The sequence below is a fragment of the Polychytrium aggregatum genome (genome assembly GCF_025602895.1).
Source record: "Polychytrium aggregatum strain JEL109 chromosome Unknown BJ171scaffold_9, whole genome shotgun sequence".
NCBI classification, from domain to species: domain Eukaryota; kingdom Fungi; phylum Chytridiomycota; class Chytridiomycetes; order Polychytriales; genus Polychytrium; species Polychytrium aggregatum.
The window spans coordinates 347,374-359,803 of NW_026516211.1; the positions used below are offsets into that span (position 1 = coordinate 347,374).

Below are 12,430 nucleotides of genomic sequence, written 5' to 3' on the forward strand. Positions count from 1 at the left end.
TGATGAGGCACTCGACGGGATGGAGCCAGGGACCCAAGGGATCGGGCTGAGACGGGGTCGCTGGCTGTGAGGAGACAGGGGTTTGGGCTTGTTGGGGAACAAGAGGCTCGATATCCTCAGAGACATCTTGGTCGTTTGCCATGACGGTGTGGTATCTGGTTCCGCTGACGGGGCTGGATTTGTCGCCCGTGGCCTGACGACACCAAGACGGCGATATCGACGGATGGAGCGAGGGGAGGCGGCATCGGCGAAGGGAAGAGGGGCCGCTCTTGGGCTGTCTCGATAATCTGCTTCGATGCTCTCTTGTGCGTGTCCTGCCAGCCAAGACGGGACGCGTTCCAACACCACCAAGCCGGCTCCTTTGCCCTTCCCAAGACATCGGCGGCGAGCTCGTTTCAGTCAGGACGACGAAGGATCCCGCATCCTCGGATCCTGCATGGCTGTGAATCCAGCGAGTCGATTTGCATCAGCCATCATCAACTTGCCTCCGTACTGTGATGCTGGCGCGTTGATATGTGGGAAATAGCAGATGATGGATGACTCTAAACACGACTGCGTTCGAGTTGGCCATGACCGATATGCCGATGCGATCCACGAGATCTGTTCTATCTGGGACGTAAGGAGGAAGGGACGTGGAAGGTAATGACAGTGGGTCAGGCTGATGGGCGACACGAACGAGAGTGAGATGGAGCGATGGGTGGAGGGTGGCGGATGGTTGAGGAGCACCAGGATAGGAGCATGGAGATCGGGGAATCAGCACCGGAGACGCCATGGCCAAACGCCAGTGCCAGGAACAGTGTGGAGGAACTGGTTGATTGACGGTGTGATGTGCAGGATGTGGGTGCAAGTGGGTGGGTCCAGGTGGAGCAAAAAGGAGCAACAGAGACAGAGTCGCTTTGGCGGAGTGGTTAACGCGGTGCCCTGCTAAGGCATTGTCCTTTGGACGCGCAGGTTCGAATCCTGCAGGCGACGAGAATGATTGTATTTTGCAAGTTGCGAGGTGCTGGTGTTTTGCTGCCCCGCCATTCCATTCGTCACTGTCCACATATCACTCTTCACATGTGATTGATCGCCATGTGGCAACGACTGGGATCTGCATCGACGCTGTGGCATCGTCGCTTGTTGCTCGGGGACCATCTGAATGTGGCTGCCGCACTTGGTTCTTGCCCTTGCTTCTTGCCTTGGCTCTTGCCTTTGGTTCTTGCCTTGGTTCTTGCCTTTGTGCTTTCTCTTGACTCTCCATTGACTTTCCCTTGGCCATCGCCCTCGATTCTCGATCGTGGATCTCCACGGACACCATTTGATGAAGGACACCATTCAGCAGTCGACCCACCAGCCCGTGAGCACCCATATCCACACCACAGCTTGCTTGTCACCCATACACCGCCCACATCACCTGGGATCCACAGTCGCCCTGCGAGTCGCCCATGACCGATCCGAGTGGGCAGAGCAGTGCGCCTGTCTCGGCCGTCCATCCCATCACACTTGTTCTGTCCTGCCTGCCCCCCTGTCTTTTCCCTTTCTCCCTCCCGTCGTTCCCATGGATCCCCCATCCTCCCCATGGATCCCCGTCTATCTCTACCCGTGTCTATCTATTCCCCGTGTCCATCTACTCCCCGTGTCTCTCCGTTCCCCCCGTCTCTATTTATTCCCCCGTCTCTATTTATTCCCCAGTCCCGCCCACTTTCTCCCCCACTTTCCCATCCCATCCCATCCCATCCCATCAGGTGGGTGCAGAGGGTGCTGGTCAGTCACAGCGTTGCCGGTCGTCTGTGCTTGACCTCTGAGAGCACCACTGATTGCTGCTTTGCGCCGGTGCCTCCAGACACTTCCAGATACTCCCAGGCACTCCCAGGCACTTCCGGGCTCCTGACCACTGCGACTATCCCGATGTCCGAGATGCAGCCGCAGCACCTTGAGGTGGTGCGTCGTGGCGGATCACGGCATCATCGCCGAGTTGGAACAGCTGAACCACCGAGTCGGCCGTGGCTGTTGAGCCAGCGGTCCAACATGACGACGGCGCCGCGATTCGCCGTGAGGCACCACCCCAAGGTGCTGCGTGAAGTTGAGGCATCGCACCAGTGGCAGTGGCCAGTGGCAGAGCCAAGATGGCAGATCGGCTGCTCGAGACAACATTCGACAGGAAGCGGGTCCGACTCTTGCGGCTCGTGTGGCTCGGGCACTCTGGCGCTCTGGCCACGCCAAGTGGATCTGGGCAGTCGTCGAAACGGCAAGCGAAACGGAGGTGGGAGTCGTCGAATCGGGTGGCAGGGATGTGGGGATGTGATGTGGTGGTGTGGCGATGTGGTGATGTGGTGATGTAGTGGTGTGGTGGTGATGTAACATGACAGGTGTCTGTTGTTCCCACACTCAACAGCGCATCGACACCCGCACTGACCAACGATGTTTGTTCCTGGCCGCCTCCAGCTCCCACATCCACATCCCACTCACATTCATGCACATGGTGATGCGTGTCGTTCCGATCGATGGCAAATCCACTGTGCTGCTCTGCCGCATGGACTGTCGCTTTGGTCTGCGACATTGATCTGCGGCATTTGGTCGGCCATTGGTGTTGTGGCCGACCTGCCCGTTCAGCTCCTTGCCCGTTCAGCACCTTGCCCGTTCAGCACCTTGCCCGTTCAGCTCCTTGCCCGTTCAGCTCCTTGTCCGTTCAGCTCCTTGCCCGTTCAGCTCCTTGCCCGTTCAGCTCCTTGTCCGTTCAGCTCCCTCTCTCCCTGCCCAATCAATTGGTGTCCATTCAGCACCCTGTTCCTCCACCATATATCATATTCATATGCCATTGTGATCTTGATCTCGTCCTGCAGTCGAGCGGGATGGAGTGGGACGGAGTGGGACGGAGTGGGATGGGATGGGTTGGCTGAGAGGCGGCTGTGGGTGACATGGATGGGCAACAATGCTGGCGACTCGGCAGTGGCAGGATGTCAACCGGGATGAAAGTGGAGATGAAACAGGTGGTGTCGCCGTTGGTTGATGGTGGTTGATGGTGGTTGATGGTGGTTGATGGTGGTTGATGGTGGTTGATGGTGGTTGATGGTGGTTGATGGTGGTTGATGGTGGTTGATGGTGGTTGATGGTGGTTGATGGTGGTTGATGGTGGTTGATGGTGGTTGATGGTGGTTGATGGTGGTTGGTTGCGATGTGTTGTGGCCGATCGATACGATTGAATGGTGGGAGCGATCGACGGTGGTGGATGGTTGAGGAGCACCAGGATAGGAGCATGGAGATCGAGGAATCAGCACCGGAGATGCCATGGCCAGACGTCAGTGCCAGGAACAGTGGTGGAGGAGCTGGTTGATTGACGGTGTGATGTGCAGGAGGTGGGTGCAAGTGGGTGGGTCCAGGTCGGGCAAAAAGGAGCAACAGAGACAGAGTCGCTTTGGCGGAGTGGTTAACGCGGTGCCCTGCTAAGGCATTGTCCTTTGGACGCGCAGGTTCGAATCCTGCAGGCGACGAGAATGATTGTATTTTGCAAGTTGTGATGTTGCGAGGTGCCAGTGTTTTGCTGCCCCGCCGCTCCATTCGTCACTGTCCACATATCACTCTTCACATGTGATTGATCGCATATTGCTCTCGCTGCACTTTCAAATGAGCTCAACCGCTGCTACTCGTGACCTGTCATATCATATTTTGTAATTGAGAGGCGCCCACCATACCAAGGCACAGTGCCCTCGATTTTTGGGCTCAATTCATATGTCTGGCAACTTCGTTTGATTGAAACAGTTCACTGTGTCCCTGGTCTTCTCTCTCATCAGTAATTGCCCTTGGGCTGGGCTCGATGGTGTGCGTGGGGGATTTCCCTTGCTTCTTGCGTTCATGTCAAACACTTTGCCCAGGTTTGCCAGGCTTTCAGCGAACCGCCATTCATGATGGACTCATGGGTGAGTCCGACGCTGTGAGCGAGGAAGTTGCAACAGCCACTCTCTCAGAGCGAAGAGTCATTGCGCATCCATTAGTCATGCGCTCGCTAGCTCGATTCGTTATCATCTTGAATCATAGTGATTGCGAGGCCTTGTTGTCAGTCCGTGTTCGAGGCATGGGCCAGAACTCATCAGGATCTTTATTTGGGCTGATGCTTTGCTTTTATCGTGGCGCTATACTCTCCATCTTCCAGACCCGATCCCATCGGTGCCGCGTTGTCGTGTAGGTCTCCTATTTGAATTCGCTTTATCCTTACTGTTCCATAGTTACCGTCACTCTGCCTGTTATCTTCACTGTTGCTCGGTTCGATGGTGCTCATGTTGCCATCCCCCAATATTAAGGCATCTCGGCCAACGGCTGACATCGGCTCCCGAGCCTTGGGTGTTCCTTGCTCCTCAGACCAAGCCTCGTTTGCATCTTCCTCCACAAGCTGTGGTTGAGCCTGAGGTTCACTCTCGATCTTGCTCACCGAGAGCTCCTTCGAGAATTTCAAGAAGGAGCAGTTTCCGTATTCTGGACCTTGGATTTAGTTTGAATTAGTGTTGGTTGACAATATTGTTGGGCTATCAGTGGCTCCAAGCTCGTATCATATTAAAAGCGTACCGGGACTATCGGATGTGATCTTCATTGAATCAAAAGATTGGTCGTTCACAAGCATGGTGCCTGTAAACATCGCCGTGTTCGAACTATACTTGATCGTTGAGCTGTACTCGACATCTCCATTTTCTTCGTCTTGGGTATCAATATTTGCTTGCGCCGACGGCTGCGTCTCGCTGACCGACAGCTTTGTCGTTCCCGTGATCTCCTCATCGTCATCACAGATCGAGTTTCCTTGGGCCACCCAGTCTCGAAATTCAGATATCATATCTTGAAGGACGTCGGCAGATTGAGGACCATCACGAATAAACGGGTCCTGGAATGGCTCATCAAGAGCCACCATATTCAGTAATTGGATTTCGTAGCCTATTCTGCGATCAAAGCCATGCATCCCAACATATTCGTTCGATGTGACATTGATTGGTGCTTACCTCCAGGAGCTCCCTTGCGGAAGGCCGGTCTGCCGGATTCTTAATCAGGCACCTCGCAATAAAGGCTCGAAACACAGGGCTGAACTTGGACTCATCCTCGAGAGTCGGCGGTGGTTTCATAGGAATCATGAATATCGCCTAGGCAGTACCAAGCAGATTAAGAAGCGTTTGAATTTGCACCATTCAGTGTATAGGTGTGGAGAAATATTGCATCTCTTCGACATGCACAGAGCGCATCGAGACTTCCTTACTCTCATAGGATGGATATTATGATAGGGCGGTCGGCCTTCTGCCATTTCGATACATGTGATTCCCAGTGACCAAACATCTGCCTTGACGCCGTATCCGACTTCCTGAATGATTTCGGGAGCCTGGTATCGGATCGAGCAGATTGAATCGTGAGATGCCACGCTGTCGACGCTCATATCGTTCAGGGGTATCGATGGCGGGATATGCTATGCAGCAAGAAATCCACGATTCAGACACAGTAGTGATGATGATTGCGCCGTTACCATCCAGAAAGGTGTTCCGATCACCGTGATCCGCTTCGAGACCGAGTCCGAGAGCTGTCCAGCAACACCAAAATCGGCGAGCTTGGCAACACCGTCTCCGGTCAACAAGATGTTCCTGGTAAAAGCGGCCGAGTATTGATTAGGTAATGCGCCAAGGCATCGCCCTTGCACACTCCATTCATGCCGATCCAGCCTTACCCAGCCTTTATATCTCGATGTATCTTTCGCTTTCCGTGCAGGTAATCCAGTCCCTCCAGAACATGTCGACATATAACTGAGATTTGCGCCTCGCTAAACATCCGCTTGCAGACGCGCATCAGGTCCAGAGCAGATGCCCCGCTGCAGTACTCCATGACGATCTTGAGCGCCAGTTGTCCGTTCATTGCCGGTTGTGCGTTCGTGCATTATCCGCGTCCCACAGAGCACTTTTATCAGTCGTGTGTTCGAGCGGGCTCGCTTTCCGACATCAGCGGCCAGGCGCTGGTCGTTCTCGTCGTTCCACTTCACCTGCAACCAGCCTTCACCTACCCATAACGAGTCTTCTAACAGATAGCTGCCATACAGCTCTACAAGGTGCTCGCATTGATTGCCGTTCATGATCATAATCTCTGTTTGATTCGACTCTGGGGCCTCATCGTTGTCGACTCGCACTATCTTGATGGCCACGATTGTCGACGTTCGTCGGTGCATTGCTCGATGGACAGACCCGTAGGATCTGCGCCACGGCGAGGTCGAAGGCTTTAGCACGAGCAATCGAGTATCGCCGCCGACCCGCAGGTATCCATCCACGCCCAGAGCCACATGAGCCTGCTAATCCCCCCGAAACACAAGGGCATCCATCCCGCATATAGGGGACACCGCTCCCCGTGGGTCGCATGTGTGGTCCGAGGTCGGCTCTTGGAAATTGGATGGCGCGAGACGATGATGCTCTTACCCTTCGCCGAGCTTTTCGAGGAGAGCAAAGACCGACTCGGGATCGGCTTGCAGCTCCTCCGTTGTCAATAGCTGCGCGGCAGACATGCCGACGAACTTTTGGTTCACAGGGACGAGCGGCCGCGTTGGGTTGGTGGCGACAGACCTGTGAGCCGGCGCCGAAAACTGAAGGGCGGATTCCTGGCTATGGCTGCCTGTTTCTGCCACTCTGGACGAGCACGATATGGTGCGGCCTTGGTCCTCGCTGTGCTCTGCGCGGAGGGCCGGCGAGTTGCGGTTGCTTGCGGGTCTGCGTCTTGGCAGAGAGGGGCGATGGCAGCCCCGGCCAACAGGCGCCCCGAGAGGCCGACTCCAAGCCACACGTGGCTCGCCCCTTGGTCTGGAACCAGGAGCCGGCTGTTGGCAAGGGCTGTTTCCGCTGGACTCGCACCTGCATCTGGCGACTTGACTCTGGGCCGATCGCCGCCTCGCCGTCCTTGAACCTTCCGTCGCGATGGTAGGCGATGCATGCTCTCTCCCACCCAGACGGGAGCGTCTGGATGCCGACCGAGGAGCAGCCCTCCGCTCGCCTTGCTGCCGCTGCTGCCTTTCCGGCCGTGTGCACGATGGTGTCTGCGGCCTGGCGTCGGTAGCCGGCAGCGGCGAAGATGCTGGCAGCGACGACCAAGACTCATTCGCGCATCTCGCTTGATTTTGTTCACGTTTCTTGTGGTCGACCCTGTGGCCGGTATCAAGTCAAATACCTTGCGTCCCTATCTCGCTGCCGTCCGAGCCACCCTCTCTGCGGCTCTCTGCTTGGAGAACTTTTCTTCCCAGGTCGTGGAGCGACACAACAAGCCCGAAGTGGAGGCCGGGTAAGCTTATTAGCATCGCTTCGGCCGAGCAAATCTTGTCCATTATCGCCGCCCTCGGCGTGCGTGTTCCGAGTTGCCATGGAATCAGCGAGGCTGCCAAGGCGATGCTCAGAAGCCGCGATTTGCCATCATCTGTCCCTGGCGCACCGTAACATCGCAGTCTATCGGCAACCCGCTTTATGTTTTCTGCTTGCCGAGCACATGTGCGTCGACTCGGGCCCGCATCCCTATTTTGACATTGATCACATCGTGTCCACACCGAAATGCCGTCCTTGATCTCTCCCTGCCACGCATGTCTCGGCCAAGACTCTCGCCCGAGGTGCTGTTGACCCCAGTTGTGATCAGCCGAAACGAGAACGAGAAGGTCCTGATCGAGGGCTCGATCAACTCGGTCCGAATCTCCATCAAAATCAAGCAAGCTGATGAAATCGAGAGAATTTTGTGCCACAAGTTCACCCGGTTCTTGATGATGCGTGCCGAGAGCTTTGTGATCCTGCGCCGCAAGCCTGTCCAGGTGCGTTCCCAGGCCAAGCTTGCGCAGGACTGGAGAGGGCCGTATGCTCCGCAATCCATTCGTTGGCCTTTCTCTCTCGGCGCTGCAGCTCGGTCGTTCGATACAGCGTCGAATCCTACCCATGTCGCTGCTGACGAAGATTTGTCTGCAAACAGGGCTACGATATCAGCTTCTTGATCACCAACTTCCATACCGAGCAAATGTTCAAGCACAAGCTTGTGGACTTTATTGTGGAGTTTATGGAGGAGGTCGACAAGGAAATCAGCTCCATGAAGCTGAACTTGAACGGACGAGCTCGCGTCGTGGCCGAATCAGTGAGTTCCTTGAGGGATTGGTTTGGGGCCGGGAGGGGTGTGTGGATGCCCACTCTGCACCGGTCAACACTAACTATCTGACCGCTTGCTTCCCATCGTATCTGCTAGTACCTCCAACAAGTAAGTACCGATTGTCATGCAATTCTGTTGCGCTGATCATTGTGTCGGGGCGGGCGGTGATGATCGCTTGTGTGGCTAACAACGCTGGCCGTCGCTCTGTCTGCCATCCATGATAGTTTGCCTAGTCCGACAAAGACCAAATAAATTGTCACTCTCCTCATCTCGCCGCCCTGTCTCCAGCTGGTATCGGGTGTATCTGCGTTCGCCCGTGCTCTGCTCCACCTTTCCCTGAGCACAAGGTGTTGAATAAACAATGTGACCCATCGTCTCGTTCGGACAAAACCACGGCGCAGTCGGATCATATCACACACCACCCGGTCAAGCGGGTCAATTCAGGGTCAAGTCATTCCCCTGTGATGGAGATGCATGGAGCGAGTGGGCACGACAGGGACTAGCGAGCCGCTGCAGATGCAGCCACTGCGGGTCAGAGCAAGAAGACATATCGGGATGAGGGAAGAAGGCGTAGGGCAAAGAGCAGTATCGCTTCAGGACTTCGGCGAGCGGATTTCATGGAGTTCGGGGGCCGTTTGATTCACACAACCCACGCCAGTCATCCGTGCGAATGTGTCCCAATTGATATCGAGTTTGCTGTTTCTCTGGGGCACCCTTGGCAATCCCGTGCTCCTTGGCACACACACACACACACGTTTCCAATCGCCCGCCGCCTGATATGTCCGCATCGTCCACCTTCCGTCCTCCGTCGTCCATCCTCCATCCTCTGCCCTCATCCTGTCTGCGCCGACCATCCCTGGCCTTGTTGCCCTCACACGCATGTCCATGTCCTTCCTCTTTGGCTTGAGCCCTTTCGACGACCTCGTCGGTATGCTGTCCTTTCGCCCAGACATTTAGCGCTAAACCTGCGTCCGCCGTCGGATTTGATTTGATTTGGCTTTGCCTCTTGGCCCATGGGTCGCCCCATGCCACGGCTCTCTCAGCCGTCGAGCTGCGAATGTCTCTGGGCCGTCTTGGCAACCCACATTTATATCGCATCTTCGTGCGGACAATGACTCATTCATGCACTTCCCGTCTCCCGCGAGTTCAGAAAGGGCCACATCCGAAACCATCCCCTCTGGGAGCGAAGATATCAGCCTCTTTTTGGAAATCTGCGACAAGATCAAAGCCAAAGAAGTCACCGCCAAAGATGCCATCAAGGCTCTGAAGAAAAAAATCAACCATAAGAACCCAAATGTTCAGCTTCTCGCCCTGAAGGTTTGTCTGCTCCTGGCTCTTGGTCCTGGCGGCTTTGCCATTGGACCTGCTCCCCCCCCCTGTCCGGCGCCGCAACCCCCAAGCCATTCCCTCAGTGGAGCATCAGCGACCGGGTTCAGCTGGACTGATTCATCCTTTTTCGTTTTCATCCGTCGCCTCCGACAGCTGACGGACATTTGTGTCAAGAACGGCGGTCACCATTTCTTGCTGGAGGTTGCCTCGAGAGAGTTTGTCGACAATCTGGTGTCGCTCACCACTGCCATTGTACGGTATCTACTTCTGTCTGCTCCCCTCCTTCCGCCGCCGCGGCGTTGACCGAATGCTTGTCGTCCCCTCCGCTGATATCCAATCCGCTCACCCTTGAAACTTGCGTTGCAGACAACCAACAGCGAGGTGCGCCGGAAGATCCTGGCGCTGATCCAAAACTGGGGTATCACCTTTAAATCCAAGCCGGATTTGTTTTATGTCGGCGAGGTCTATCAGCGCATGAAGCGCGAAGGTGGGTTCCAACAACATGATCTATTTGGCCTGGCTCAAGCGCTTGATATCTCGCACATATTATGGCTACTGCTACTCGTGCCGAAGTGCTTGGTGTGGGATCATCTTCAAGTGCCTCATCACCGCCCTTTTCGGTCTCTTCAAAGGCTACGATTTCCCCAACATCGACTCTGCAGACACCGCCAGCTTCATGATCGACACTCAGACGGTGAGCCTTGACGGCGCAGTGATCGGCCGTGCCTATGTTGCCTGGGTCCAGCTGCACGGCCAACTAGTTTCTTCCAGGGCTCTGGCAACTGTTATTGCGCCGCCTTGACTTGGATCTGGGCAAGTGCGCCCGTTCCTGCCGATTTCACTCCGATCCAACCCACATCACTCGCTAATCCATATGTAAACTCTCTCAGGCTCCCGAGTGGACCGACAGTGACGTTTGCATGCGCTGCCGCACCCCTTTTACAACCTTCAACCGCAAGCACCACTGTCGCAACTGCGGGCAGACGTTTTGCCACGCCTGCTCCTCCAAGAGCATTGCTCTGCCCCACTTTGGAATCACCCAAGATGTCCGCGTTTGCGACGGCTGCTTTGTCAAGTTGAGCACCAAGCCCATCTCTCTTCCGGGAACTCCATCGCAGATTCGCGTGCCGATCCAGAGCAACAGCAGCGTCCGGAGCGAGCAGGCCCGCCGCGAAGAGGAGGAGCTGGAGCGTGCTCTGGCCCTGTCGCTGCAGGAGAGCTCGGCGCGCGTTTTCAAGCCAGCCGACACACCAAAGTCCCAGCCCCAGACTCTTGCCCAGTCCAAGCCCGAGCCCTCTGTGTCTCCTGATGACGACGACGAAGATTTGAAGGCTGCAATCGCTGCCTCGCTCCAAGATTTGAAGGTCAAGCAAGAACCCGCCACTCAACAGGCCTCGTATTATCCCTCTGCCTCCCAGTTTCCAGCGGAGAAAGCCGAGGCCACTCGCTACACCGCCTATGAATCTCAGCCGCCTCCGAGCACCACATATGCCACCGAGCAGCATGTGGCCCAGGACGATCCAAGCCACCTCACCTCGACTGAGATGGAGAACATCCGCTTGTTTGCGGAGCTGATTGAGAAAAGTGAAGCCGAAAGCGCACGCGGCGTCAATATCATGAGCAACCCACAGATCCAGGTTTGTCTGCCTCTCTTTTGGACAGCACATTGCTCGCGTCCGCCGGCCTTTATCTGTGAATCAGGCACTCTCGTGATGGCACGGAGCTGAGATTCTCTCCCGGTTCTGCGTGCCTCGCACGCTGAGGCTGCAGCAGGTGTCATACAGTCGGGCTTTATCCTGTGACCTTGGCTTCGCTACTCTGTCCCCTTATTGATGGCTGTGTCCTTTCTTTTAGGCTCTGTATGTACAAATCGCCTCCCTCCAGCCAAAGCTTGCTCGGTCGCTTGAAGCTGCGGTTCAGCGATATCGGGCTTGCTTGGAGCTGAGCGAAAAGCTCTCGGCCGCCATCAAGCTCTATGATCACTTCTTGAACGAGCGAATGGCCGTGGCCTCGGCTGCTTATGCCACCACCTACAGCCGCAACTTTTCTGGACCGCTTCCAGCCTCGGGCTTTTACCTGTCTCCGTCTCAGTCGCAGTCGCAGCTGCCCCTGCCTTCGGGCGCGGCCCAGGCTCCCCTTCAAGGTTTCTCATCCCCAGCGGCTGTTCCGGGCTATCCGGGTCCAGCGTATGCAGCCCAATTCCCGCCTCAGGGTGTACCTTCGGGCGCGGGTTATCCTGGTCCTTCTCCACCCTCGGAATACTACCAGAGCCCCCCTGAAGGCGTTGGCGCTGTTCCTGGTTCATCTTATCCTGCTCATCCTGCTCAAGCTCCGGCCGGTAACCCACAGGGACCCTATCCTCAGGCTCCTCAGCAACAGCAACAGCAACAGCAGCAACAACAGCAGCAACAACAGCAGCAGCCTACCACATTGCCGGCTCCCCCCGAGTCTTATCAGCAGGGTTACAGCCAACCCGCGGGATATGTCCAGCCGGCTCATCCGACTCCAGCCGATGGCCAGCCCCAATATGTCTACGGATCGAGCCCGGCGCTTGTGCCTCCCAACGGGTATGCTCCACAGGGATACGGACAAGTGCCTCAACCCTATCCGCCCCAGAACCCAAGCTATGCCACCCAAGGCCCCTATGGTGGCCATCCGGCTCCTGCAGCCGATTACGGCCAAGGACATGCCCCCACAGCGCCGCTGCCTACACCCACACTGACATCGGCTCCTCAGCCTCCCGCGGATGCCGCACCTCTGATTGAGTTTTAGATTTGGACGCCGTCCATGCTCCAAGACAAGCAGCATGTGAACGAGGCTCGAAAGGGCAGGCATTATCGAAAGTTGGGTATCGCTGAGGATAAGCACTCACCCGGCCGAGGCCAAGTCGCCGAGTGGATGCACTCCAATGGGTCCGTAAGAACTGAGTAGGACAGACGCCCCTTCGCGGATATTGGGGCGTCCGATTTGACGACTCAATACACCCACATAAGCT

General features: G+C 56.1%; 3 protein-coding genes and 2 non-coding genes across 5 annotated transcripts; 4 read left to right on the forward strand and 1 right to left on the reverse strand.

The window, feature by feature from the left end:
- Positions 1-890: 890 nt before the first annotated feature.
- On the forward strand, positions 891-972 carry BJ171DRAFT_t79. The gene has a single exon. It is a non-coding gene; the product is annotated as a tRNA-Ser (tRNA).
- A 2,419-nt stretch (positions 973-3,391) lies between these two features.
- BJ171DRAFT_t80 lies at positions 3,392-3,473 on the forward strand. The gene has a single exon. It is a non-coding gene; the product is annotated as a tRNA-Ser (tRNA).
- Positions 3,474-4,913: 1,440 nt separating this feature from the next.
- BJ171DRAFT_421457 (kinase-like domain-containing protein) lies at positions 4,914-6,499 on the reverse strand (the record flags this gene model as incomplete). Its single annotated transcript, XM_053107486.1, has 6 exons — positions 4,914-5,105; positions 5,219-5,338; positions 5,480-5,594; positions 5,678-5,838; positions 6,008-6,194; positions 6,414-6,499. 6 exons carry the CDS (start codon positions 6,497-6,499, stop codon positions 4,914-4,916), a joined length of 861 nt encoding a protein of 286 aa, XP_052968975.1.
- A 342-nt stretch (positions 6,500-6,841) lies between these two features.
- On the forward strand, positions 6,842-8,601 carry BJ171DRAFT_495094 (uncharacterized protein). The gene is made up of 6 exons (XM_053110081.1): positions 6,842-6,908; positions 7,148-7,266; positions 7,573-7,780; positions 7,936-8,094; positions 8,203-8,214; positions 8,331-8,601. Exons 1-6 carry the CDS (start codon positions 6,906-6,908, stop codon positions 8,337-8,339), a joined length of 510 nt encoding a protein of 169 aa, XP_052968976.1. The 5' UTR covers positions 6,842-6,905; the 3' UTR covers positions 8,340-8,601.
- A 319-nt stretch (positions 8,602-8,920) lies between these two features.
- BJ171DRAFT_566273 (uncharacterized protein) lies at positions 8,921-12,207 on the forward strand (the record flags this gene model as incomplete). The annotated part of the gene is made up of 9 exons (XM_053113398.1): positions 8,921-9,034; positions 9,257-9,423; positions 9,589-9,687; positions 9,802-9,922; positions 10,068-10,129; positions 10,326-11,072; positions 11,290-11,621; positions 11,704-11,773; positions 11,926-12,207. The coding sequence occupies exons 1-9, from the start codon at positions 8,986-8,988 to the stop codon at positions 12,205-12,207; spliced, it is 1,929 nt and encodes a 642-aa protein (XP_052968977.1). The 5' UTR covers positions 8,921-8,985.
- Between the last annotated feature and the right edge of the window lie 223 nt (positions 12,208-12,430).